The sequence below is a fragment of the Lithohypha guttulata genome, assembly GCF_036872675.1.
Source record: "Lithohypha guttulata strain CCFEE 5908 chromosome Unknown scaffold_2, whole genome shotgun sequence".
NCBI classification, from domain to species: Eukaryota; Fungi; Ascomycota; class Eurotiomycetes; order Chaetothyriales; family Trichomeriaceae; genus Lithohypha; species Lithohypha guttulata.
In genome coordinates, this window is record NW_027042751.1 from 1,404,186 (window position 1) to 1,431,959 (window position 27,774).

Here is a 27,774-nt window from a genome sequence, read left to right on the forward strand (position 1 = left end):
GCACTCTGTTGCTTCTAGTCAGATCAAACTACCGCGTTCATATACGCTCCTTCTAGCTCCAAGTATGAACAAAATGAAGTCTCAAATGCCTCAGAGTAATCCTAATACCAAAACCTGACTCACTCCTCTTCGCGTAGCTGGCCTTCCCTAATCGTCACGAGCTCTCTAGCAATCTCCATTTGAAGTGCATTTCACTCAGTTCCTCAGACCCCATCCTGCCGGTCCAGGTCCCCAGTAAGTCTGCGGGACCATCACTGCATTCCCAGACTGTTGTACGACCGGTGTACCTGTCCAATCGCTTGCAACCCAGACATTGTTCCTTCTCCTGAGACAGAGCCACAGCAGGCCAAGGAGACCTAGCAAAAGCAGAAACGCAAGCACGACACCAGCTATGAGACCACCTTTCTGCGAGTCATTCCACGAGTCCCAGCCGTGCTTAGGCTCTTCTTTGCCTGGCACGATGATGATCGGCGACGTTGGGAGAGTAGACGGTGCAATGGTTGTGGTGATGGTGGAGTAGACGTTGCCAGCCGCGTTCTCGAGGAAGAAGATGAGTTCGGTGACTGTGACTGGGAGAAGAGGTGCGTATATTATTCCTCCCAGGTACTCTGTTGGGTTTGCGGAGACCGTCGTTGTCGTTGGAGGAGGTGGAGGTGGAGGTAGCCAATAGGTAAGTGTTTCGGGTGGTTGGAAGAGAGTCGAAGTGATAGTCGCGGTTACTGTTAACGGTGCAGCAGCGATTGTCGGCGTGCTTGCTGGAGCGTAGCTTGTCAGTACTTGCGACAGAGTATAGGTAACGGTGGTTGGAATGGATAGTGTTGATGCCATGACGATATCGGACTTTGTGATTGTGGTTGACTGAACAAAGGTACTGAGCTGACTTGCGACCGATGTCAAAGTGGTGACCACTACAGGTTTGGAAGTTTGGTAGATTGTGCTGAATGCCGTTAATAGTGAAGTTGAGATAAAGACGCTGGTCGACAGTATCACAGAGGACGCCATATTGGTTGAGAAAAAGTTCCCAAAGAACAAAAGATTGGCGAAGTGTTGGAGTTGAGCAAGCAGTGGACGTGAAGGTGTCGCTGAGGTCGACCTGAAGGCAAAATTTCCACATGTGTCTGCCCTACACATCCTCCATCAGAGTCTCAAAGCGATACAGCCATTCTCAGAACAATATATCATCCTTCCTCCTGCACGATCATCAAAAGACGCAACAAAATATTTAAGCAGGCTCAGAACTCCTCTCCCTCTATTATCGTCTAGTCTTTTCACAGACACTATGCCTGATCCACCTTCACTGGCACACAGGCTCTATCGACCTTCACATCATCTCTTCGTTCACGTCGGGGCTGGTGCTGGAGCTGATGGCGCCGCAGCTGCAGGCGCCTGTCCTGTTTCCTGCCGCCTCAGTCCCTCCTCGATCCTCCGCAGGTCTTCTTGAAGTATACAATTGACCCACATCCTCCATGCAACATAGATCACAACTGGCGTAACAAAGAAGAAGCAGAGAAATAGTGTGACGTTGTACTTCGGCATCTTGTCCTAAGGGACGGAAGGGTTTCGAGGAAGTGTCTGTCAGCATTAATCAGGAGAAGAACTGAGAATCAGCGCAATAATGGCTTACAGGCGGGTGCTCGTATGATCAGAGATAAGGCTGCTAATAGATTCAAGGACTTGGCCAGTATATCGTTTGTCATTCGTTGAGATACAGTACGATAACCAGGATTGGAACCGGCGACCTCGACTGGTAGGAAATTTTTCACGAGAGATGTTGTGGTTACACCTATTCGTCTTCGTTACTGCAGCGACCAAGTGAAGGCTGACAGCACTGTGTTAGATAAGTCTAAGTGACAACATTTTCTTTTTAATGTGTCGATTTCCTCCTCGCGTCCTCCCACAAGCCTTCCAATGACCACCAATCTGCTCAGCAACATCTCAAGATCCGTATTGTGGCCCATATCTACTATGCCACCCTCTCTCGAGAAGAGGTCGTCCAAACTCTGTACGCCGGCGGAAATCCAAGTCCTCGCGGCCTCCTGCACATATACCGGCAGGCCAACTTTTGCACAACACAAAGTCTCAGCCCAAGCCTTGATCTCAGCAACCTCATCCAGGTACAAGTTCTGCTTCTCCTCAGCAAAGAGATCGGTTGCAGCTTCACTGATATCCTGTAGATCGTCCTGCACAGATCGGTCGCTGAGTCGACACCGCAGAGCAACAGCTAGTCTAGGTCGAGTTACTGTCATTTCGAGGCCGATCAGACGCCGCAGACACTCCATGCTCAACATCTCGTTTCTCAAGAACTCCTCTTTCATGTGTTGACGAAGTCTGTCGCGAGAGGCTGCTGCACTGAGAACTTTAAGAACGCCAAGGTCAGAGGATGCAGTGCGGTAGAATTTTGCAGCAAGGGTTGAGGCCGTACTTCTGATCATTTCGTCGTCGTCGTTGAGAAAGTCATACAGAATCGACAGGATCTCGAATCTGCCTGTCCGGCCCAGAATCTGGTCTGTCATCTCATCCACGCCCGGGAGATAGCGCCATTGAAGAAGAGCTTGCAGCGCTCCATGCCTGGTTGAGTCGTCATGCTCTTCATTGGCTGCTGCTCTGAGATGGAGACAGAAAGCGTTCGCAAGGTCTTCGATTGCCGTCAATGTGTCTTCGTATTCGTGCGTTTGCCGATGCTTCCAGCCAAAGGCACATATCGAGGTATAGAGCTTCAACTGGCTAAGCATCAGGTCTCGCGAAACAGGTGTCCCAAACCCGATCTCGGAGACTAGTTGCCGTGCTGCTGCGGCTCCTAGGGACATGTCACTGTGAGTGACAATGGATGCAATCATGCTCATGCCAAGCGCCCGAACGTCGTCGGCTTGTCGATCTCTCAACGCATGCAAGAACACTTCGAGTCGGATTTTATGAGCACTATTGCTTTGAGTGACCTGACACTCAACCAATGCGCCGACCACTGCATCATCATCACTAGTCTGCAAGGCCTTGAGAGCCAAATCTAAACTGTCCGGATCGTTACCAGGATTTGTTTGGAAGCGAGCCACCGCTGAAGCTCGGGCATAAAGAGCAGTAGGTTGTGCGGCCTCAAGATTATCCTCCAATCTTGTACCTGTTGTATTAGAGAGATATTGTGTCGAGTCAATAGAGAGATTAGTGGTTGCCACCAGCTGATGCCAGACACCCAACCACGTTGCTTTTAGTGTGGTACTTCTCCGAATCTGAGGTAACTCTTCGGCTTGTAACAACATTTCCACTAAGCTTTTGAGATGTTCTCTAAGCTCAATTCGGTCTACCAACCTCTTCAAAAGATAATGCACAGCAAGTAGCCTCCCGTGGCAGCTGTTTGTACTGTGGTCGGAACCAGGAATGCTCAACATGTCCCTAACCACACTCAGTTCTTCGCCAGGTAGTGTTATGTGCGCGAGTAACCTAGCAGCTTGTGCCCGGATATGCCACAGATGGTGGCCTAGTCTTGGTTCGACGAGTTTCTTTACAGCACCTTGCTCCCGATCGGTGATATAAAGGCGACTCAGGAGATCCAAACCAGCAAACAAGGCCTCGGTGCTGCCTCTATGGTCGCTTTCACCCTGGAACTTCATTTGCTGTATTTGCGACTCAGAAGCGGTGTTTTGTCCCAGCAAAGCCACAGCAATCTCAAGAGGTGTCTTGTTAGCAGCAAAATTACCACGTAACTTCATGCCGGCTTCGGCGGCGCCAAGGGTCGTATCAGGATCAAGGCGGTTGATACTTGCTCGCAATAACATCAGTCCACAATTTTTGATTGCCCATATCGAAGAGCTCATACACTGAGCAGCCAGATTGATAGTAGGGACAACCACGGGCTCTGTCATCGTTCGAAATCGTGAGTTTGTCATGATGTCTTTGATACAGTTCAGAGCGTGTACTTGTGGCAATCGTAGCTTGTTTTGAGTAGTTGCAGGATCAACGCTCGGTTGACTTTGCGATGCGATGACAACAAGAGCTTCAAAAGACGCGGAAAAGTGAGCATTGCTTGATGGATCTAGCAAGGCAGCGAATATGGCTGGCAGGCCTGCAGATCGACGAGTCAATTTATCAGCTTGAAATTCGAGTTCCTTCAACGCCTCGTCGAACCATTGGTCGGTGAGCCCTCTGAGTTGTGTTGGTCCATCACTACGAGCTTTCTGGCAGCATGTCAAAAATGTCTGGGAAACTGTTGAGAACGCTCCTCGATGCCTCAACAGACGCAGCTGCTCAAAACACATGTCGCCAACTGCCTCGATTAGCATGTGGCTTACTTCAAATCCCTCCAGGATGGACTGCATCAGGACGTTGGCATCCCTGAGTGCTCGCCAGGCGTAAGCAAGCGAGTCTTTTGGCCCACTTGTCAGCGTAGTGTCCGAAGAATCGCTTTCCACTTCAGGTGAATCAACGCAAAGATGGGTTTGAGACAAGAGCCAGATCCGTCGACAGCTAGCAAGTAGAGTCTCCAAAAGAGCAGGAGGTGCATCGCCTCGGGAGACTAGTCTGTGATTTTGAACTGCATATGCTATTCCAAGTACGTTGCCATGTAACGGATACGTGGACACCACCAAGAAGTCCGATATAGAGTCGAGGTATCTGCATAGTTCTTGCGCAGCTGATAGCAGGGGGTGTTGCGAGACATTTTCGGTATCGTGTTGACTACTAATCTGTGCATCTGATTTTAAGAGAGCAATAGTTCGACCAAGCGCATCGGCATGATCAGCACGGTTAGTACGTGCTGCCAGTCTCGACACTTCTTGCACGGGTCGAATACTTGCGACTGACATGTCAAATGTTGCCCGTTCCGGTGTAGTGTTAGCTGCTGAAGCAGCACAAGAAAGGATTTTAGCAGCCATTGCTCGAACATCATCATACGGGTCCAGCAGTAAGCGAAATAGACAAGCTTGTGCGTCTGAATCAGCGAGCACTGATGCAGAAAGTGCTCTGTCCCGAGTAGTAAAGTTCTGCGAGATGAAACAGAGTATCTCCAGTGATAAAATATGTCGCCCATAAGATAGGTGCGCCGCAAGCTCGCTCTTCAGGAATATGGTGTAACTCTTGAGGAAATCATCGATATCGTCGACACTCGCCGCTGCTTCATCATCCTCCGCAGCGTCACGAGATACGGGACGATGCTGGTACAGCCTGGTCACAAATCTACGAAAAATGCTGAACATCTCACCTCGATAGAAGGCGTCTATATCATCGTGCAAGTAAGGAAGGGCATAGCGTAGGCAACGCAACATTCCGATTTGTATTGAAGCCTGAGACGAAGTCGAGGATATTAGTAGTTCACAAGCACTTTGGCGTATAGCAGGAGACACGTTTTTGAGTAGTAGACGGAAGCCGTCATAGGAGTCCTTATCTTGCAAGGAGGTCTCTTCCGGGCGTGCCAAAATCATGCTGTTTACATAGTGTGGTACATCTGCTTCAGTCAGGATATGAGAATCAAACATCATCGCAAGCAGATAGACTAACCACTTTCTTTCAAGTAAGCTCTTGTCTTGCCGAAGTTCAGCTGGGCAAGGATTAACTGTATAGCAGACGTCTCGGTAACTGCAACTTTTCCAGCTTGAGGCAAGAGTGCATGAAACTGATCTCTGTCGGAGACAATCGATGGTATCACATCTCTCATGACATGATTCATAGATGTCTCGTTCGCGGCACCGAATATGGCGACGGCTTCGCGAGTAATCTGGTTCAACTCAACGTCGTAAGTCTTTGCTGGCAGTGTGCACAAGAGAGATAGCAATTTTAGCGTTGCCGATTTTGATTCGGCCACATGTACCACCATTAGCAGGGAGATGACAAACGAAAGCCATGGCGATTCTTGACCATCGATACACTTGCAATCAATCTTGAAGGCACGACACAAGCGTAGGAAGTTTGGCTTGGTGTCCGAGTACACGCTTCTGAGCACATCTGGGAAAGACATAAAATCAGACAGCTTTCTAAGGAAGAAGTAGAGTACAATACATGCCTCTTTCAAGCACTTCTTTGGCTGCTGTGAATATACGATCCTGACCATACCAGCAGCAGCTTCTGCAACGTGTTTACCAACGCTATCTGCATCTCGGTTAGAATTAGCAAGATATGCAATAGTATCCAAGACCTGCAGGGCCGGCTTGTTCTTCCCAGCAGCAAAGGCTGAGCGAACAACAAGGAAAGTGTCCAGAAATGTGTCTCCAGAGAACGCAAAGACCCGCACTTTTTCATCGAGGCTGTTTGAGTTCTTCCTTGCAGTAAAGCAGATAGCATTGCAAGCAGCTGTCATGTGCTTGTCGGTCGCTGTCAGACTGTGAACTGTCAGAAGAAGACGCTGCCATAACGCTTGTGTCTCAGGCAAAAGGTCAGGTGAGAATTGCTCCAGACTAGGAGCCTTTGACGCGCGAGTGAGTTTGCTGAGCTCATCCAAGGGCAAAATATCTGGGATAGTGGCCATGCTTGACATTATAATGTGCCCTCTCAACGTCCATAGCTTTCACAGAGATAGTGAGGCTGAGTAGCAGGTCGCAGGCGGCACCAGTGAAGCATCTTCTATTCCTCCTCGTGCTTGCCAAAACAGCAACATCTCGTATAGTGTCTTGCATAAATTTGCGACAGGAAGCATTCTTCGTTGACGGAAGGTAAAGCGAGTCTTGTGTTCCGGGTAAACAGCGGAAGTGAGTGTGCTCCGGGCTGCGATTTTCTTGCGTCGACGCCGATACGAATTGATTTGCTCGCGCCGCCATCCTCGAAGCCTTCATCGTGCTCGATCACCACACTCGCATACGGATTGAAATCTCGACCACCCAATTGTCAGTTTCTACAGTTTATACAGCATGTCATTCTGGGATAAACTGACGGGCAACAAACCACGGCAATCGTCCGGCGATACATTACCTCCTCCATCTCCCTCCTCATCACAAACAAGCACAGGATTTGCAGAGCCCCTACCATATAACGCGCCCATCACAGCACCTGATGTATCATCATTTCTAGGTGGCGCATCGATACCAGATGCCTCAAAGCTACACCCTCTGGCAGGGTTGAATCAGCAGACTCTCGATTACCTTTCGTTAGACGAATCAGCCCTATCAGATCTCCCGGGAGCAAAATCGTTCCTACCATCAAGAGGTTGGTCGGACGATCTATGCTATGGCACAGGAACGACATATTTGGCAGCACTTACAGCAGGAGGTGCGTGGGGATTAATAGAAGGTTTAAACAAAGTGCCTCCATCGGCGCCACCTAAACTACGTCTCAACGGCGTTTTGAACAGCATCACAAGGAGAGGCCCTTTCCTTGGTAATTCTGCTGGTGTCATTGCCATGGTCTACAATGGCGCAAATTCGACATTAGGATATTATAGGGGGAAACACGATACCGCAAACAGCATTGTGGCAGGCGCCCTAAGTGGCATGGTATTCAAGAGCACGAGAGGAGTCCGACCTATGGTGATCTCTGGTAGCATAGTCGCTTCCTTAGCTGGTGCATGGGCGGTAAGTTTTGGCTTGACAAGATGTCGCGTTACATGGCTGACTCGAGATGACAGATAACGCGAAAAGTCGTTCTCGAATAGAACACCACTTCAATTCATCTCTCTCCCACACTCAGAACCCAGGGATACGGCACAACCTCTCCCGCAACAATCCCTCCAACATATGCCCGAACTGTACGTATATTTTCTCCTGCGACGATACAATGAACTTGCTGCTGCGGCACAGTCTGTCAGCTTAGCGAACACATCTTCACTCCTACTTCTCATCCACCCTTGCGCGGTGGTAGACTTTGGCGAAAAGAGGCAATACTTGCAGGGATGGCGTTTTCACGTGGCGGGCGGCAGAAGCGAGTCCTGCATTTGTACAATCATGTTTAAAGAATTTTTCTCTGACGATGATGGTGTGCTGCGGATGCATCAGCACGTCAATAATGAGATGCATCTACCTCAAAGTTTCAAGGACACGAATGTGTTCTGCCAGCTCCTAGTGCAAGTCCAATGTGATCATCGTCCATCTCAGAAATTTGTTGAACTACTCATATCTGGATCTACAACAAGAGGTATCAGTAATCAACGGATCGAAAATGTTTCGACACTGTTAATAGAGCTAATCTATGCTTCAGACAGTTGGTGGAGCTTTCTTGGGAGGAATGACAGGAAACACTTCCTCCTATACACATTCTGTAGATCTCAGACCTTTCTCTTTGGCAGTCGTATTACATCCAACCAAACTGAGCTTTCGATTCCTTGTCCGTTGCAAAGAGCATGACATAATACAGCGTTATATTCATCAGCTGAAAAACAAGTATCGTAGTTGGTGATCTTTTCACTCGTCCGCTCCTCCCCGGCTCCTCAATCCATCAACCCCTTCCTGTACCTCCATCACTGCGTCTGACTCTCCACGAAATCAAGCGCATTCTCCAAGCTCTCAACCCGAATACTCGACACATTATTCGCAAAAGTCACACCATACACCTTCTGTGCCACCCTCAACATCTCGGGCCTGAAAGTTGTGCAGATGAATTGACCTCCTCTCGGCTTATCGTCACGATCTTCACTTCCGTCACTCTCGTCGTCACTTTCTTCATCTGCTCTTTCTGAAAGATGTCGCAGGTGGTCGGCAACGGCGGTTCTGTATTGTGCGTCGAGGTTGGCGTCGATTTCGTCAAAGATGTAGAAGGGTGCTGGATCTGTTTCTTGGATGGCGAAGATGAGTGCTAGGGCACAAAGAGCTGTTTCGAAATGTTAGTATTGGCAGTGCAGGAATGGTGGGTCATTTTGCGACTTACTCTTTTGACCTCCACTCAACTGCTGGATTTTCTGTTGGTCATCGTGTTTGCTGTTGAAAGACACTTGAATCTCAACTCCGACGTATGCTTCTACGCTACCTCTCTCGCCTTCATCATCGGATTCCTCCTCTTGTCCTCGTCTGTCGTGCTTTCGCCGGATGATCAATCTGCCACTACCTTGTGGTACCAACTTCTGGAAGATCTCGCCGAACGCTTTACTGACTTGTTTGAAAGTGCGTTCGATAGCTTCGTCCTTGTGTGTTTCGAGTGTATCTATCAATTGTGCAATTGAATCCTTGGCTTTCTCGAGTTCAGCCCTGCGTGTCTGCAATTCTTCCTTGGATCTTTGAGACTTGCGGTAGTGCTCGACAGCATGACGATTCAGTCCTGCTGCTTCGAATTGCTTGAGGCTAGTCTGGAGTCTATGCAGTCGCTTCACCAGTTTGTCCGTGTTCGTATTTCTGAACTTGTCACGCAGATCCTGCGAGACAAGACCTAGTTCTCGGATGGCTTCTAAAGATGCTTGTTTGCGTTCTTGAAAGTCTCGTCGAAGCTGTTGTTCCTTTTCGAGTCGTCTTTGGGATTTCTCAATAGCCTTCGACAGCTCTTCTTGTCGTTGTTTGGCTTCACTCAACTGAGTCTCCAAATCAGCCACATTGTTCTGCTTTTCTTCGATGCTCTGGTCTACTTTCCTCAACTGCTTTTCCACGTCGGAGAACGATTTGGTCAGTCTTTGCAATTCTCTCTGTTTGGAAACGAGCGCACTCGAGGTCGTGCCTTCTGTGTCCGCATCATCAGCTTCAAGCATGGCAAGTTGGGGTCTCAGGTTTGAGTTGAGCTTAGCCTCGAGATCAGCCTTTCTTGACTCAACCTCAGCCAAGTCTGCAGCCAATGCAGAGTATTCTCGACGCAGAGTCTGCAGTTGTGTTGTGAGTCGATTCAACTCGTTTTGTTCAGCTGAAGTCAGTGCTTGCTTAAAGGCACTGCTTAGCTCCGCTTGATGTGCAGTCTGTTGATCTGTAAGTGCTTTGACACTGCTGGCAATCAGAGATTCTTGCTTTCTTTTCGCATCGACATCTTCTCGCTTGCGGTTCAGTAAGGACAGCTGTGACTGGAGCTCCTGCCTGAGTGGACCAGAACCATCTCGTTCTTGTCTCAATCGCTGCTCAAGCTTCTGCACTTCTGAATGAGCCTTGGTGACGGTTTGATTAATTTTGTCTATTCGCTGTTTAATGTCGTGACCATTGGCCTGGACCTCCTCAAATCTTTGGCGAGCTTCGACAACCGCTCTCACAGCCTTCAGCCGACTGCTTCTTTGATCGATATATCCACCACTGAGGGCGCCCTTCTTGTCGGATCGGTCACCATCTGGTGTGACAGCACTAAGGCCGTGCGTACGTGCGTATTGAGCTGCAACGGTCAAATTTTGACAGATGATACTCTTTCCAAAGACCTGCTGGACAGCTTTCTCGTACATTGGATCGTACTTCATGAGATCAGTCAATGGTCGGATGTCACTAGCGTTCGGAAACGTTGCAGTCTTTGGTCTGAGTCGATTGAGAGGCATAAAGGTGATTCTGCCTGATCGTTCTCGGTTGAGTTGATCTAGCACTCGGGTAGCAGTATCATCGGTATCGACCACGTAGTGAAACAATGAGTTCCCAGCCACAGCCTCAATAGCGACATGGTGAGCAGGAACATCAAGTAGTTCGGCTAGAGTTCCGTAACAACCTGTGAGGTTGTACTGCTGCTTAATACGGCGGACAGCTTCCAAACCTCTACTAGTGTTACCGTCCATCATGTGTGACAAAGTTCGTTCGGCCCTTCTCAGCTGTTCTTGTGCGGTGTTTAATTCGTCGGTGAATTTAGCATCCGTTCGCCAAAGCTCCTTTCGCTCGTCCATGAGTTTGTCCTTGTTCTCCTTAGCGGTTTGAAGCTCTTGCTCAAGATCTCGAGCAGCGCCTCCTTGATTACTGATGCGATTCTGCAGGTCATTGACAGTTTGCTGAAGGTCTTCGATGGCCTGCTCGTCGTCCTTGATGCCTTCCTGAGTCTGCATTCTTGTGGCCTTGAACCTCGAGAGTGCCAGATTGGCCTCGTTGATCTGCTCGTTGAGATAGTCATCACGCTCTCGTTTCGAGCGAAATCTAGCGTTTCTGCCTTGCTTGTCATACAGTCTTCGCTGCTTTGTCTCCGCATCATCAAGACGCGTTTTGGTTGCCTGTGCTTTTTGTGAGGCTTGCTGAAACTCAGGCAAGACGTCGTTGTTGAGTTCTTCCTCGATCTCAGCAATTTGAGCTCGCACTTGCTCTAGAGTTTCGTCGCGATGCTGCTTACTCCGTTGGGCTGCAGTCTGACCAGCTGATAGATTTCTGACATCCAATTCGGCTTGTGCTCTAGCTCTTGCACGCTCCTTACGGTCTTCTTCCAGCTGCCTCTTCTCGACCCGTGCAGCTTGCAGATTCTGCTTTAACTCTTCCAGTTGCTGGTCAATACGCGCGATATTGTCTTCGCTCTCAGAATAAGCTTGACGTCTGGCATCGACGTTGCCGATTCGATCGGAGCGCTTGTCCTCGAGCTCTTGCAGACCTTGGTTGGTCTCCTCAAGATCTCGTTGCTCAATAACGTACTCAATGGCCTTCTTTTCAGCATCTTGTTCCTGGAAGTTGCGCAACTCAGCTTGTTCATCTTCCAGCTCCTTCAGGCGCTCGTTGATCTGTTCGAAGGTTGTGTCAATTGCGCCCAGCTTGTTGTTCGTCTCATTCATAATCTTTTGTGATTCTTCCTTCTTGTTGGTGAAGACATGAGTACCTGCCACACTCTTGAGCAAATCCAATCGTTCAGAGTCCTTCATATTCGTGATCCTCGTGACTCGACCTTGTGGGACGATATAGTATGGGTTTGCTCTAGAGAAGCCAGCGCTCTCTAGCAGGTTCATCACGTCAGATCGTGTAGCGTTTTTGCGATCGAGCGAATATTCGTCCTTCTTCAGACCAATCGTGCGTCGCAGCACTAGCTCCGGATTACCAGTGCGAAAACGGTCTTTGGAATTGTCAAACACAATCTCGACGTATGCGGACATGACTGAAGAGCCCGAGCCTTCGTGGATAAGACCTTGTCGCTCTTCACGACTAAGGCCATGGCTGTAGGCGTCACCGAGAACGAACCGGATAGCAGCGAAGAAGTTGCTCTTGCCTGAGCCATTGCGACCAACTATCACGTTAACCTTTGGCGAGAATGGATCAACAACAGTTTGGTTCTTGTAGCTATATTGTTACGCCACATTAGTGCATGATAGACACGATAGTAGAAGACTGTACCTCTTGAAACCTTGTATGGTCATCTGCTTGATATACATCCTGTCGATGAACTCAGGGTAATTGCCCTGGTAGTATCACTGGCGCAATCAAAATGATCGCAATGGTGGGATGGAAGTGGAAGACGCGTCGACGCGTTTGAGCAGGCACGTCCGCGTCTCCATACACAAAAGCTTGGCGTCTCTGCAGGACGTAACGTTTAGTCTACAGCAGCAGGCAAAAGTTATGGGAGAACGAGAGACGAGTGTGCATAAAGAAGTGTGCATCGCCATAACCAATCTATTATCACATGAGAATCCTGGGTATCGTTCCCTCGCCTAAAACGCCTTCGCTAAAGACAGTCCGCATCACTAAAGGAATAAACTCGCACTTCATTATCTTCACCCGCAGATACCATTCTCGAATCACTGACTCCTACACAAGTAACCGGACCAGTATGTCCAGTGAATGTTCTTTCGCACTTTCCAGTTCTTGGATCCCAGACCTTGAGCAAGCTATCATTGGCGCCTGAAACGATTCGTAAAGTGTCCGCTGCAAGAGCCCAAACACCTTCAACGTGACCAAAGAACACGCGTATACAACGCCCTGTTGAAACATCCCACATCCGGATCGTATTGTCAAGTGCCGAAGTGATCATGTACTTGGGTGGTTCTGGTCGATCGTCTGTAAATGTGTCTGAGTAGGCGTCGGGAGCCTGCCGCTGAGCAGGCAGTAGACGATGTGCCAGCTCTGGTGATTCGTGACCAGAGAAGGAAGACGAAGCCATGGTGTGACGACTTTCTGGACTTCCTGGATCAGAAGCATTATCTCCAACCACGGTCGTGTTGTCTTCAGCATCAAATTCTTGAGGCAGAAGAACTATCTGTTGAACCATCGCAGCGTGTGCTTCGAAGGTGCGAATGCATCTTCTTGTGTCGAGGTCCCACAATTTTGCCGTGAAATCATCTGAAGCCGTGAATACTGTTCTGGAAGCTGTATCGATTTTGACCGAGTTGACCCAATTAGAATGACCCTGGAGTGTACACACCGATTTCTTTTTGATGTTCCAAACCTTGGCTGTGTGATCTGCAGAACCAGACACAAGTATGTTCGAGTCGGAATCAAAATGCAGACCAATGACACTAGCATTGTGACCGGGATAGGTGGCAACATGTTCGCCCGTACGCCAGTTCCACACTTTGATGGTCGTGTCCATGCTTCCACTGATCACCTTGGTGTCGTCCATCTGCAGACAGCGGATACCACCATGATGACCATCAGGATTGGCAGGATAGCCTTGAATGGTCCTGATCTCTTTGCCGGTATCAAGGTCCCAAATCTTGATGGTTGTGTCGTAAGAACCCGTGGCCAGGATGTTGTCATGGATTTGTAACGCCATGATACCGTTCGAGTGGCCTTTTAGCACTTTCGTCGTACAAACACCACGCCTCCAATTCTTGCCCACACGGAATCTGTCGCGATAAACATCTTTCCAAGGGCGTTTCAGTTGTGTCAGGTCCTGTTTAGGGGATTCTATAGATGCCGCCTTGCCCTTTACTAAAGTCACTTGCCCTTCTTGAGAACAACTTTTGGGTGTTTCGACAATATGTGATATAGGATCCTTCTCCAGCTCTAAAATCGGAGTTCCGGCGGGAGACCAAACATTCATACCCTTTCCAGCCGCACGCAATTGCATCTGTCTTTTAGACGCTCGTAATCGCTTGCGATCCAATAAAGGTAAACCCCAACCACATTTGATACATTTTCGGTCGATATGCTGTTCACACATACGATGCCAGACCACGTCATCGTCGGCCAGCTGTCGCCACTTTCGAGAGACCTGCGCGGCCTTGCATAGGGAAATGGTATCCAGCGAGCTGAGGATTCGGAAGGATATCTCCGGAGGTAAGGCGGAGAGAAAATCGATCTTGATGAGCTTTTGTACATTGGCGGAGAGAAAGGACAGTTGAGGAAAGCAGCATTGTGTCAGGATGCCCTGCAACATCAAATTGCGATGCTTCGAAGGTGCAGCAGAGAAAAGTGACCAGACCTGAACGATGCCCTGCCTATCGTTCTCGGACAGTTTCTCGAGATTTCGCTGTAACTTGTCCATGGTTGGCTCATCGGCTTGTCTGCGACACAGCATATCGGGGCGATGTCTGTAGCAGAACTTTGTGTTGGATTCTGATTGGCGAGAGGTGCCGGACTGTGTAACAGGCCCTTGAGGGTTGTACTGTGCAGGAATGTGCTTTACCATGAAAGATCCGACAACCTGAGGATCCAATTTATTGGCCGAAGGATTCTTGTGATTTTCTTCCTTCGCAGCCAGTGGTTCGTGATATCTGCGATGTTTCTTGGCCATCTCATCCTCTTCAGCGCTCATGTCGTCGCTGCCCAACCTTATTCTCTTTCGTGGCGGTACATCCCAGCGCATAGGCAATGATTCATTGGTTTCCATGGTCGGTTTTGAGGCGTATTGCTATTCGACTTCAACAAGAGGTGGGTGAGATAGTCATCGTAGGGCAGAACCGGCCCCCAGACGGAAAGACTGCAGGTATAAGTTGTTGCGCTCACCGCAACGTTATCAACGCCCTGCACTCGGCTGCTGACTGAGCACTGACCGTAGAGTGTCTCTTGAGCTGCAAGGACAGATTCACGCGTAGAATACTGATTGCCTTGCAAATTCCGATAGCTTTCTGGTGCAAGATGTGCTCAGACTATGGACTGCACAAAGGTTACACAAAGCCAGGATGACTCGACGGTATACGATTAGTCTTTCTGCTTCGTAGGCTCTCGCAATCCAGGGGCTGAATGTCGCTGTCTGTCGCCGGTACCAAAGATTTCAAAGCAGGAACAGGTTGTACGCAGAGATTATTGATTCTTAGTGAGAAAGTTACTCATACTCGATGCGGTAAATGGGCTCGCAGTCGCATTTTGGACTCGTCGGCAAGCCCAAGCGATTTGCCGCAACGGCTACAAGTTCTGGCGAGCACGAGACACACGGAACGATTTCTAAGTGCGGCTCTGACTGGCTGGATAGCAATCTTGGACGATTCTAGGCATGACGTGCTTCTGGACTATCGTTGCGCAACGTCTTTGGCTGGATTCTCTGTTCTTCTCAAGCAATCACGTAAGAAGGCATTTTGCTTATCCATGTTTTGGTGCTTTCTGGACTTTGCTCCTGCAGCAGAAAAGGTTGGAGCACGCAAGAATTGAATTTCGGGGCACACATCACAAATCACTGTTCCTGCCGTGTTCCCCGAGCATAGGCTTTGGAGCCTGGAGACGGCAAGTTCCGGGCGCCTCATGCGCGTGGCTTCACATGGTTTCCTGCTTATCTCATACGTGAGTGATCAACTATTGTCTTCACTCGACTCAGCAATACTCGAGTACAAGGGACAGTACGTCCAGCAGGGCCAATGCTTGTCTACACGCTATTTTTGTGAAGTCTGTTAGCTATCTATTGACGTGTTCGATCGTATGTTGCAATCGACTGCTTCTCTCACATCTAGGCACTCTTCACAACGAGCCTCTCCAGCCGGCTCTTTCAGAAGTCCAGACAACCATGAGAATGTCAGAGACGTACCAGTCGAGACCTTGATCTCTTACTTGGTCGCAGCCAAAAGAGCCTTGTCGAGCATACACCATGTCCACCGTGCCACTGCCCTCTTAAACGAAGCACGTTCGACTATCGAGTCAACTGCTACTCTGGTGGCCAGAACGAAATACCTTCGTCGATCACTGTACGCACAACTCAAGATCCTACGCAGTGTGCAGTTCGAGCTAGAAGGTAACGCCTACGTTGTCAAGCAGGAAGCAAATGTCACAATCAAAGAGCTCGAGACCACTGATAGGAGATTACAAGACAACATCCAGCTACTCAAGCAGACTGCCATCCACCATGGGTTCAAGGCTCGCAAGCCCTTGGATGAAAACGGCGAAGAGTTAGAAGTCGATCCCAAGAACACCTTGTTCGACTTCGTAGACGATCAGCCCGTCATAACTTTGAGGCAGATGGTTCGTGTGGCCGAAGCCAACGTCAACGCTGCCAGGTCAAGCGTAGATGCTTCCATTCGTAACCTGGAAGAAGATCTTCAACAGGTTAATGAAGTGCTCACTGATAGAACTGCCACATCCTCCTCTACGAAATCTGACCTTCAACCTCTAGGTATACCAAAACAGCTCAAACTCCTCGAAAGAAATGCTCACAACATGGCCGAAAGTTTAGAGAGTCTTGTTCAGCACTTTGACTCATGCGTCAATGCCATCAAGCATACCGAAGGCGCCGGTGCTGCTGTCGCCAAGAACTTTACAAGCGAAGAACTACCTGAAGGTGTCAATGTCGAGACGTTCCAGGGTCCTGCTGAACCAATGTCCGAGGATGAACGTACAGAAATGCTGCACGTGTTGCGAAACGACGCCGATCAAGTCGAAGATGTCGTTGCAGAAATCCAAGAACGTGCTGCTGATATGGACGCTCAACTCGACCGCATCTTGATCTGGCGTGCCTCTTGTGAAGCTTCCTACAAGGATGTCTTTAAGGCCTTCATATTCCTGCAAAAGATTGGTGACCAACTACCTGCTCATCTAGCTGAGGTCGACGATTTCTCCTCCTACTGGTCCGTAGAGAAAGGCAAAATAGACGAATGCATGGTAGGCATGGAGGAGCTTTGTGACTTGTACGAGAATTTCCTGGCAGCTTACGACGGTATGATCGTCGAAGCTGCACGTCGAAAGGGTGTTCGCAAGAGGATGGAGAAGATCGTGCAGGAGGCCCAGACGCAGCTCGATCAGTTGTATCAGGATGATCTCACCGAACGAGAGCACTTTCGTGCCGAGCAAGGAGACTATCTGCCAAGTGATATCTGGCATGGCCTCGACGTCCTGCCCTCACAGTTTGCGTTTCACCGATCCAACGACGAAGGTCTGGATAGTATACCCGACCTACCGAAGGAGACTGTGGCCAGTGCCTTGAAACGGCTAAAAGCTGCTCATGGTATGGGAGAGGCAGGCGAACGATAGCAGTCAGTCGTCGTTGTCGTAAGGCTTGACGTTGCATTGGATAGAAGTTGTGGCAAAGTATATTGTCGTTTTCAAACCTAGATTCTGCATTAGCTATTTTAGACCATGAGCATAGCCGCCAAAACAACAGTGTTCAATACTGTGAACGTAGTCCGTGCTCTCTTCGTATATCATAAGAATCGACACCGCGCCAGAGGTTCCTGTCGCCAGGTACCGTCACAACTCCGCGCCGCATCCTTCATATCAAGTGTAAAAGTTTCAATATCTCTTCATCTCTACCATAGCGAAAAACTTTGTGCATAAGAAGGAGGTCAAACTCACTTTATTGATAATACCTCACCTATAACTAGATGGTCCTAATGCTTCTTCCTCGTACTCTGGTTGACGAGTTTCTTCTTAATAGCCTTTGGCATCTTCGTCTTTCTCTTTTCTCGTCTCTCCTCTTTGACCGCCTGCTTATGTGCCTTTTTCTCGTCCTTGTCTTGGAAGCGTTTACCTCGTGGTCTGCCTGGGTTATCGTCGTCTTCCTCGTCCGAGTCTGCTGTTGCGTCTGTGTTGACTTCGCTGTCGGAAGCGGATTGGTTGTCTGCTGCGTCTTGGTCTTCTGGTGCTGGAAGTGCTGTGTTGTCGTTGTTGTCTTTTGTGTCCGCCAATAAGTCTTTATAGACTAGTGCGTCGCGTCCCTGCTTGGTGACGTGTTGGGAGTCTCTTTCTGCATCGTAGACGTCGTTGAGCGTCTGGGGAATGTATTGTTTGCGGAATACTTCGTTGTCGACGTCGTCTTCTGCTTCGTCTGTTCTATTGGCCATTAGGTTGTCTGCTTCAGCTCTTAAGTCTCCGAATTTTGTGCTTCCTTCGGACTTCATGAGCCATTCGTATAGAGATCGGTCTCGTAGCACGTTTACATCTTTTCGTCGGAAGAAATCGTTGACGTTCTTGATGTCCATTCTTAGAAAGTCTGAGCTGCGAGGGTGGTCGTGTTCTACGCTTTGACTGACGTCGATGATGTATGGTTTGTCTTTGTGGAATAACATGTTGTACTCGCTGAGATCGGCGTGGACCAGTTTGCATACCTGATACATCACGCGCATGTAGCTCAGCACATCCAGGTACACGCTTCGCCATTTTGGGGCAGGATCTTGGTCCACAAATTCGACGTCTTTTAGTCGTGGAGCTGGTGTACCCTTGTTGTCGCCGATGAAGTCCATAGCCAGTACGTGTAGTCTGAGGTACATTGGTTCGGGACTAGGTATACCTGCTGCATGTATTCGTTTCAGGTTACGCATCTCCTTCTCTGCCCAGACTTTGACCATTGCTCTGTTCGAGCTCTTGTTGTATCCGGATCGGAATCGATGTTCACCAGCCACATATTTTTCTCTGTCCTTGAAGACGAGGATACTGGTTTTGTATACCTTGATTGCTCGGTGGCGTTCTTTACCAGATTCCTCGTCGATCGATAATGCGTGATAGACGTTTGCTTCTTTGCCTGTCGAGATGACCCCATTGATCTCAGACACGATATTGCGGTTGATCATCTGAAGTAATAGCATCCGAGTTCTCGGATCAAGCACTTGCTCGGCAGTTGCGCGTTCTGACTTGTCAGCACCTCTACTATGAGTGGTTCCCATATACTTGTCCTCCAGTTTCAGTTTGTTAGCGTGACGGGTGAGTGATGCAACTTGGTCGTCAACAGAGCCACCGGCAGCCCTGGCTTGAGGGTTGGCTTTCGGGTAGTATGAAGGCGGAACATTTGGATCTGATATGGCTGCATTGAGCTTCCGTTGTCTGTTGTATGACTTTGTAAGATCAGATGGATTTGAGGCGGCGAGACTGTCAAGGTCTGGGTCCACTTCATCGTCTGATTCATCTTCGTCGAAAATGTCGTCGTAATCCTCGGAGGCATTCTCTTCCAGTTGCCGAGCTTCATAATGGTCTTGGCCTTGAATAGCATTGTCTTGAATATGTGAATTGTTCTGAACATAGCCACGATTTGCAATATACGTATGACTCGGTGCTAGACCTTCAGCCACGTTTGTGGTATCACTTGCCATATCTAAGTGTACTTCGTGAACAACCTTGGGAGTTAGTATCGTGGGAAATAAGCAGTCTTGGATTGTACAATGAATTGACTATCACGCGAAGGCGTTCCAAACATCAGGTTACGCAGCGTGAGCCATTGCCTGCTGAATTGTTTCTCGCCTCAGAAAGTCAAAATTTTGATAATGGAGTCAGTTCGTGGTTGTGCTTGATCAGGCAAGGCTGCAAACATGACAAACATCGAAGTCTGAGGAATTAAAGCTTTGGGTTGCGAGCTCATCCTGAATGTCAGTATTGACAGTGTGCGTAGCTGGGCAGATATCGCTGTCGCGCATACAAAAGTTTGTCATTGCTTTCCTGGATCTTCAGACTTCCTCGCTGAGTTGTAGAGGTGTCAGCTGTTCCCGAGTCACTACTTCCACTACTTCACTCACGCAGCGACGAAGATGAATGGGCTAAGACCACAATTGGCTGAAACTTTGCCTTGCTCGCATTACTTTCATGATCTACTGGCTGATATGTGCGGCCGTTGCCAGTGTCTAATGTTTTGTAACTCAGTCTGTCAGCAACAGAAACGCCGACTCTAACCAAAGCCAAAACTGGAGGGAATGCGATCGAGCTCAAAACTTGAAGTGAAGAACAGCTGGGCTCTCCGACTATCTCACGGATGGGGATGAGACAGGGCCAAAAGGCGCAAGGTGGACTATTGACGGCCAACGTGATGAGGCAGTACTATACGGTACGAAAAGAGAGTGTACGCGGCCGATGACGATGAGGCGTCAGCCTTGTACGAGTCTGTATCTAGCACTGTGGGACGATAAATGCAAATTCTGGCATATACGTTTGCAGCAACTGATCACACTTTACAATGCGACCACAATATCGCGGGTATTACTGGTCACTATGATGCATCTGCTTTATCTAAAACATTTTGGTGGCCGCGTGTGGAAATTAGGTACGTCTGAACCACTCAATCGTTGTCGACACGACCGATGCAGACATTCAACGTGTCGTCTTGACGACTGGTTGCACTTCGAAACTGTATCATGTGCTTGCTGAAAGCGTCCTCAAGCACTCTTTTTGAACAGGACCACGATGGCGGCACCACAGCTTGGCCTTGAACCAACTGGCATTACCCGATGGGCTATTCAACGGATTAACCACCGTTGACCGGGAGATATAGTGGCGATAACGTGGCTGCTGTTTGTGGATGGATCTGTTCGCCAGACTGTACAGACCCTGGTATACTTGATACCGGCCCACTGCTGGATGAGCAAATATGTAGAAACGGACGTTTGCTCGTCAGCGATTAATGCTGTACGATTCTCTTGGAGTTTCAAGCCAAGTCTATAGTCAAGAGCCTTGGCTTCTTGGATATGTTAATGGCAGCGTCACCTCTTTCACATCGTAGTTTTGCGACCACGACCTGCTCATTTGTTAACCACAGTCTCATACCGCACCTGTGACGAATTGACGCCTGAGTTCATGTTAGATGAGGTTTCTCATCTTCCGTAGAAAGAAAAGCTGGATCTTAGGACGATGATGTGGACGAAAAGCAGTTTGTGTATCTGGCGTTGGCGCCGGATCCGAACCTTGACGATTCTGTTTCAGGCTGACATTGAGGTTTGATTGGCCAGCACTTGAAAATCAAGCACCAAACTCATACACCAGTCTGTCTTAGTTTTATGGAGATCGACCTTGCATATTCCAGCCGTGATTCCGAATCGCAAGGCCTCTGCCCCTTTTCGGTATCAACCAGACCATGAGGTCGCCAATTTTGCCAAGTTCCCGCCTTCCGAGTTTTCTCGACAGCTCCAATTCGGTATGGGAAGTTGAACTCTGGGCTCGCTTGGTTGTTTCATCCAGCGCCTCTGGCCACAGTGTGGATCGATTGCTGTTGTCCCTGACAAGCATCTACGTTCGGTATGTCGGTCATTCGAACGCCTCAGGAGCTATTCTTACGACACCTTGCACGCATGTCCTGCACACAGTGAGAGCATGATCTTTGAAATGACCATCCAGTGACACTTCAGTGCCGGTATACTAGGGAGTTCGTGTCCTCCACTATGAAGGACGAGAAACACTGTGAAACATGCCCACGCTGCCTCTCCTGTGCTCGTACAATCGAGGGAGGTGAGTTCTACTTATGCCTCTTGCTCCTTCGTCCATTCCTTCGCTTCTTGCTGCAATTAACACCTCATCGTCGTTCTTTTCACACGTTCTGTGCAACACACCGCACACCTCCATTCCTTCCAAACAACATCTCAGGCTAGTCCTTGAGCTTACACTCACTTGACGTGACTCCCGTTTTTACGACATTCCTTCTCTGGTAGAATAACCTCCATACGACGAAGCTAGGCCTCGAAACAACACTAAGACTATCTACATTATCATCAACATCCAACCCAACCACAACATCACACAACATGCAAACCAAGACACTTGCTATCTTTGCTTTGTCAGCTTCCGCTGTCATCGCTTCTCCCTTCCACAAGCGAATGCCCGAGTATCAGCACCGTAAATTTCACGGTACTGGTTCACGGACTCGAAGTGTTCGACCAACAGGCACTGGTAGCCCTTTTCCAGTTGGCAATGACACCGATGGTTTCTTTGGTCCAACAGGGACTGGTGTTTTCACGCTACCAATGGAGTCGGGTAGCAGTGTACCAACAACGTTCGGTAATGTCGTTTCCGACATTGACGCCTCAAGCACATTGTCCTGCAGCACTGTAAGCGTTGTGACGTCGACCTCTACTAACCTCATCACTGTCACTGCTACTCCAGATGCCGAGACCAAGGCTGTTTCCTTGACAGTAAGCTCAGTCAGTGCAGGACAGTTCTACGGTGGCCAAGGATCTCGGAGCAACAACGGTGGTAACTGGGGTCAGAGCACATCTGCTGCTGGTGTCTCAGCTCCTGCCTCATCAGCGCCAGCCAAACCATCAACAACCTTCGCCACTGTACCAAGTGCTTCTGTTCCAGCCGGCTCCGCCAGTGTCTCTGCTTCAGTCTCTGCTTCCAAGTCCGCTACAACTTCTGCCGCTGCTTCAGCCTCAGCAGTTGCTCCATCAAGTGGTTCATCTGGTGGCAAGCGAGGCATGTCCTTCAACGATGCTAAGCTGCTTGCTGCTTTCGGCAGTTCCATCTCCTGGTCTTACAACTGGGGAGCATCAGAGTCGGGTAACCTCAACGGCGTAGAATTTGTGCCCATGATGTGGGGTCTGAACGATGTTTCAAGCTTTGCATCCAAGGTCGGCAGCGCTACACATGTGCTGAGTTTCAACGAGCCAGACCTCGGTGAACAGGCCAACATTGATCCTGCAAATGCCGCGAAGCAGCACATTGCAGGCATGAAGTCGCTAGTTGGCAAGGTCAGGATCGGCTCTCCAGCTGTCACCAATGGCGCTGGCACAAGCCCGTTGATGGGTATTGACTGGCTCAACCAGTGGTTCAAGGAATGTGCCGGACAGTGCCCAGTTGACTTCGTCGCCTTCCACTGGTATGCCACTGCTGACTCAATTGACTACTTCAAGAAGCACGTCGCCGATGTCATCGCTGCTGCACAAGCAAACGGCGTCAACAAAGTCTGGCTGACTGAGTTTGCACCAGCTGGAAGCGCCGCTGATCAGGCCAGCTTCATGAAAGAAGCTGTTGCTTTCCTTGAGTCAACCCCAGCTGTCGAACGTTACGCTGGATTCATGGCCTCTAGCAACACCCTACTTTCAGGCACCAGCTTGAACTCTGTCGGAGCAGCATATGCTGGTATGTAAGGATTTTGTTACTGCATCCATAGCATTTTCACTTTGTTGCGTACTTCTTTTGGCGATCTTTGTGATGATGGTGTTTAGACTTTTAGCGAGAGGAAGTGTCATATATGCAGACATACATCTACGGCTGTCAACGTCCATGCTTCAGTATAGAGATCACGACCAACGATCGATGAGACGAGAGCAAAACACAAATTTATAGAAGAGAAGAACAGGACCCATAACCTGTAAAAAATCCTCTCTGTTGAGACGTGGCTTCCACCATTTATGATCTTCTCCCTGAACAATCAGGTCCATTCTAGTCGTTCTTGGGATGTTAATCGATGTCTTTTATGCGCTCATGATATGTGGGTGTATTACGACGATGCAAAGAGTACGTGCCTTTGATAAAGTTTTATTGTAGCCATCCATCAGAAGTTTTATCAATATCTCGATGAGCTACACCATGTAACTTCTCGTCATTCATGTTCTCAGATATGTACAAGAAGACACAATGATACAAGTTCACAGCAGGTAGCGCACTTCCTGATTGCTCCAAATCCTTTGGTTCATCGTATGGCTTACCAGATATTGTATCAATCTATGTTCGTGGGACCACGTCTATTCCGTACCAACGTTCCAGTGTCGAATCAGCTTTCTTTCTTGTCCACCAACCGAGCCTAAACAATTGATCGCCAGATGCTTGTTCAGCATCGACCTCAAACACTGTACTCTGTGCTGGTAGCTTTACATTAAACTTTGGTGCCAACGACTGTATTTCTGCTCTAGCACTTGCTTCGGAGCACCAGCTACTCTTCGACCATAAGCCTAGTTGGCCCCAAATCGTGCAAGGATTACCGTGAGCGGGTAGCAGGTTCATCAGTTGCATTGTCGACACTGCTACTAACCCACCAATAATCATAACCGCAATCTGGCATTGTAAGATGAGTTTTGGAGTGTTATGTTGCACCAAGCGACGCTGTGAAACCCCGTCGCCACTCTTGAACCAGCCAGTAAATTTCAGAGCCTGGTTCTGTCCTGTTTCGGACGCTTCGCGATTGTTCACACTAGTGCTCATCCTGCGAGACATCGCTTGAGCCATGTATTTTCGGTACATACCTTGTATGCCCCTTTGCACGATATCAAAATCTGACTGTGTTCGCAGTTGCAATCGCTCAAGTGGAACGTTGGAGCGGCCATAGATGATGCCTTGGAAAAATCGATCAACTGTACTAAAGGCGTTTGAGCCTCTACTAAAGATGTTGTCAGGGTCGTTGAAGAAAGAGAGAGAGTCATCTATGTGTGACTGGATGCGAAACTGGAAGGCTATCTGGTCACCTGACGTTTCTTCTCTATCAGTCTCGCCAAGCGGCACTTTCAGGGTTTGTGCAGACGTCTCGTTCACGATAATCTTAGGATTCCTGTCTGGTAATTTCATTGATACGCCTTCGAGAGTGGCATTTATCGTAACTTGATGGAGTTCTTGATAGCACACCTGAACTGCTAACGTTTCCCCAGTGGGGTTGGTTTGAGACAGATCAGCTGGGCTAAGATAGCCATAGATCAGGGCAATAGATGGACAACCAGGCGGATTGTCTGGATTGCCGTTGCCAGAGAGTTCGCCAACACTGGTGCCGCGAATTCTGTCGAAAGGACCTACGTGGATGTCGAGGAGTTTCGCGACATACGCCTCTGTCGCATTGCGTTCGAATGGAAACGTGTGAGAGAAACTAAGGTTCGAGCTATTGCCTTCGTACCCTCCACGAAGACAATTCGGGGGCAGGGGAAAGATGCTGGTTATTGTCGCGCTCTGTTGAATACGATTTTTTTCTACACTAATGTTAAACTCTCCAATTGCGGCAGTTTCACACACCAAATTTCCTCGATATGCAGGCAGCTCCAATTCCACTACCTGATTTTCGACGGAACCTCTACTATGAGAATTCTGCAAAGCTGGTGACCAAGGCCTTGGGAAGTAGAGTTCCTCATAGGTACCTTGAGGATAAGGCAGGTTGAGATTCTCGGTAAGACTGAGAAGGATCGCAGCCCCACCGTCATCGACCACGCTGTTGTTCCAGATTGGGGTGATAGAATCCAATCCTGACACGTCGAGCGACCGAGGTCGAGCGATTGATTCGATGGTATAGAGGCCTGAAACTGCTATGGTTAGGGTAGCACCTATAAAGGCAGCTACTGAAGAGCCCAAAGGAGCAAAGTCGAGCTTGCGAAAAGCTTGCCACAATGAAACAATTGCTAGTCGGTGCAGCGGAGGTTGATGCTGTAGCTGTGATGCAAAGACGCCCGTGGTTAGCTTGTGATATGGATACAGCAGGACTACATTGAATTCAAGGCAGTTGAACATGGTAGCCAGCAGGATCATAACCAAGGCTGGAACAAAGTTGGTGATCGCGGTCTGCACGAATCCAGTCGACGTTGAAATAGCTGCGATGCCGTCATTCGTCTCTGAAATGTGTTGCAGTCCTTCGAGCAATGCCATCACGAGGGTCGGATAAACAAAGGTCAGAGTAAAGAACCAATAAGAGATTGTTATTTGCTTCCACCAGTGCGAGGCACCGGACCGCGCGACACTGGGAGGGGAAGACGATTGCTTGTTTGAAGTTGTGACAGACAAGGAGTCTTGAATTGGGTTGTATTGCGTTGAGAATTCATATTCGTTCAAGATCCTTTTCACATCGGCTTCGTTCTGTCCTTGTGTCAACTGCAACACGTCTGCCAGATCGCTGCTTGCACGCACAATTTGGCAAGGTCTGATTAGCGACTGGACGTTTGGAACAGTGGTTGCCCGAAGCCGAAGGAGAACCAGACCAGCTAAACAGGTAGCCACGAAAGCTCCAGCCATGATCCAAGCTGAGGTCTCGGTTATTTGCAAAGTTTCCATAGATTCGAAGACGTAGCTTGGGGAGCTTGACGGTTTGCCTCGTCGAAGACGCCTGCTGACAACCTGTATAGCAAGCTGTTTGTAGACTTCCTGTGTTGCCTCGATGAACGTATTCTGATCTAGCAAGCCTTCGTAAGTGTTGTTAGACGTTCGCAAGGCTAGCAGCTTCAGTATTGCATCCGGATACTCAAGTCTGTAATCATTAACCTTGCTACCGAAAATCCCGCTGGCCGATGATGCTGCCATATTGACCATGTGAGTCAAATTATCGGCGGTGAGAACATCCAGGCCACTGGTAACAGGAACGGGTATGCCAGCAGGTTTTATGCTGCTAGGATACGCATCGACGCTGCCAGAAACATTCAGTCTCGCAGTTGTATATGACATCTGACACATGATGCTCGTAGCTCGAGCCACCGTAGTGGAAGAGTCGAGAGCGACGATAGGATCACCTAAATCTCTATTTCCTGTGCCATTAAGAGTTTGTTGGTAACGAATATCAGTCATTGTCAACAGATAGTGAGTTTCTGTTCTTGCATTGACCTGGCACTGGAACGGATATATAGTGCCACTAAGCTGGCGGGATGGGCAGACATATTGAGTAGGATTCAGAGCATAGATCGGTCCAATTTCGCTATCGCACTCAGTGTATGGCAGACGGATTTGGTGCTTCGGGTTGATATCGGTGGTGTTCGTAACCACCATCTCGATGGTGATATCAGCGTGCTGACAGGTGAAGGCTGGAAGAAAGGCATCCACTTCAACTTCAAACACCGCATCGGAAGTGTTGCTTGCTGGACAGCTGAAGGTCGTGTAAGCTGCACTCGATGAGGTACCAAAAGGGGGTTCAAGCTGACCCATTGCCAATCCATATGCGGTATATACTGGCATCTGATCCTGTAAGGGAGTGAAATCGGAAGCATTGTAGAGTGTGCCATCGAATGTGTCGTAAATGACGACGTCTTGTACATAGCTGCTCGCACGTGGTCTGAGAACAAGCAGGCCAGTAGATGCGATTGTCGCGAGTTTGAGCAGCAGGAAGCCGACTATGCCAAGTGTCACCGCTAGATGACCATTTTTGAGAGACTGATAGAACCCGAGTAATTGAAAGGTCGAAATATAATCGAGCAGGACTGACTTGTCTGCAGGGCTTCGTCCGTGTTCCAGGGCAATCCAAGGTGCTCCAATTTTACAGGCAAGATCCACTTGCCTCCAAGCCGCGATTACCACCAGCATGAAAGCTGTAGGAGCATATGTTAGAACATACTGACTGATTATTGCAATCTCGAACCCAGAATGTGCTTTTGAAAGATACCAAGCTAGGACTAGAAGAAGCGATGAGGCCGCGAGCGTTCCCTCTATGCCTAACAGCAATTTCTTTGATGATGTGTGTCTTGCACGGCCCGGGCCTTGCCAGTGCTCGTTGTCAGTGTAGCTCAAATTGTCAGACCACAATCTTTGGAAGGCTTTGAGCATGATTGACTAATTCTGGACGTGCTGGAAGGAGTGCTGAATTTCGTAGCAGAAAGAAGCTGGAGGGCCCATGATTTTGTTGTGCTCGGAAGCTCAATCGGCAGCTGATCGATAATTCCGCCATGGAGGCTGCTCACAAGACGACCCAGGTTGAGATCTAATTTGATGTGCTATGAACTGCTCTGCCGCAGCTCACGCCGGACGTCGGCGCCATGCTAATATTGTCAAGCATAGCATAACCTTTCTCATTTGACGCGCGCGAGTAGAATAGTCAAACAGAGGACTCTTGCTTGGTGGTATAACACAGTGATTGTCGTCCAATGGTGGACGGGTCGGCGCTTATCTAGGCTTGTAGCGGCGCTGGCGTAAATTGAGCATGACAACTAGAGCCATGTCAGAAAGATTTCGCTTATTGGCTTCTGTAACTAGTGGAGGATATGAACAGCTCTTACGAATCTACGTCTTCGCAGTGCCTGCGCCAAGCGAAACACTGATGCGCAGGTAACGTCGTGGTAAGCTGAAA

The 27,774-nt window shown here is 48.9% G+C and overlaps 9 protein-coding genes across 9 annotated transcripts; 3 read left to right on the plus strand and 6 right to left on the minus strand.

The window, feature by feature from the left end:
- Positions 1-195: 195 nt before the first annotated feature.
- Positions 196-1,002, minus strand: LTR64_002629 (uncharacterized protein; the record flags this gene model as incomplete). Its single annotated transcript, XM_064896998.1, has 1 exon — positions 196-1,002. One exon carries the CDS (start codon positions 1,000-1,002, stop codon positions 196-198), a length of 807 nt encoding a protein of 268 aa, XP_064755948.1.
- Positions 1,003-1,796: 794 nt separating this feature from the next.
- LTR64_002630 (uncharacterized protein) lies at positions 1,797-6,451 on the minus strand (the record flags this gene model as incomplete). The annotated part of the gene is made up of 2 exons (XM_064896999.1): positions 1,797-5,434; positions 5,488-6,451. The coding sequence occupies 2 exons, from the start codon at positions 6,449-6,451 to the stop codon at positions 1,797-1,799; spliced, it is 4,602 nt and encodes a 1,533-aa protein (XP_064755949.1).
- A 379-nt stretch (positions 6,452-6,830) lies between these two features.
- On the plus strand, positions 6,831-7,570 carry TIM23 (Mitochondrial import inner membrane translocase subunit tim23; the record flags this gene model as incomplete). Its single annotated transcript, XM_064897000.1, has 2 exons — positions 6,831-7,490; positions 7,544-7,570. The coding sequence occupies 2 exons, from the start codon at positions 6,831-6,833 to the stop codon at positions 7,568-7,570; spliced, it is 687 nt and encodes a 228-aa protein (XP_064755950.1).
- An 801-nt stretch (positions 7,571-8,371) lies between these two features.
- SMC3 (Structural maintenance of chromosomes protein 3) lies at positions 8,372-12,136 on the minus strand (the record flags this gene model as incomplete). Its single annotated transcript, XM_064897001.1, has 3 exons — positions 8,372-8,721; positions 8,779-12,044; positions 12,099-12,136. The coding sequence occupies 3 exons, from the start codon at positions 12,134-12,136 to the stop codon at positions 8,372-8,374; spliced, it is 3,654 nt and encodes a 1,217-aa protein (XP_064755951.1).
- Positions 12,137-12,426: 290 nt separating this feature from the next.
- LTR64_002633 (uncharacterized protein) lies at positions 12,427-14,532 on the minus strand (the record flags this gene model as incomplete). The annotated part of the gene is made up of 1 exon (XM_064897002.1): positions 12,427-14,532. The coding sequence occupies one exon, from the start codon at positions 14,530-14,532 to the stop codon at positions 12,427-12,429; it is 2,106 nt and encodes a 701-aa protein (XP_064755952.1).
- Positions 14,533-15,396: 864 nt separating this feature from the next.
- Positions 15,397-17,096, plus strand: ATG17 (autophagy protein 17; the record flags this gene model as incomplete). The annotated part of the gene is made up of 2 exons (XM_064897003.1): positions 15,397-15,419; positions 15,587-17,096. The coding sequence occupies 2 exons, from the start codon at positions 15,397-15,399 to the stop codon at positions 17,094-17,096; spliced, it is 1,533 nt and encodes a 510-aa protein (XP_064755953.1).
- Positions 17,097-17,452: 356 nt separating this feature from the next.
- rio1 (Serine/threonine-protein kinase rio1) lies at positions 17,453-19,147 on the minus strand (the record flags this gene model as incomplete). The annotated part of the gene is made up of 1 exon (XM_064897004.1): positions 17,453-19,147. One exon carries the CDS (start codon positions 19,145-19,147, stop codon positions 17,453-17,455), a length of 1,695 nt encoding a protein of 564 aa, XP_064755954.1.
- A 2,412-nt stretch (positions 19,148-21,559) lies between these two features.
- LTR64_002636 (uncharacterized protein) lies at positions 21,560-22,903 on the plus strand (the record flags this gene model as incomplete). The annotated part of the gene is made up of 1 exon (XM_064897005.1): positions 21,560-22,903. One exon carries the CDS (start codon positions 21,560-21,562, stop codon positions 22,901-22,903), a length of 1,344 nt encoding a protein of 447 aa, XP_064755955.1.
- Positions 22,904-23,480: 577 nt separating this feature from the next.
- LTR64_002637 (uncharacterized protein) lies at positions 23,481-27,254 on the minus strand (the record flags this gene model as incomplete). The annotated part of the gene is made up of 1 exon (XM_064897006.1): positions 23,481-27,254. The coding sequence occupies one exon, from the start codon at positions 27,252-27,254 to the stop codon at positions 23,481-23,483; it is 3,774 nt and encodes a 1,257-aa protein (XP_064755956.1).
- Between the last annotated feature and the right edge of the window lie 520 nt (positions 27,255-27,774).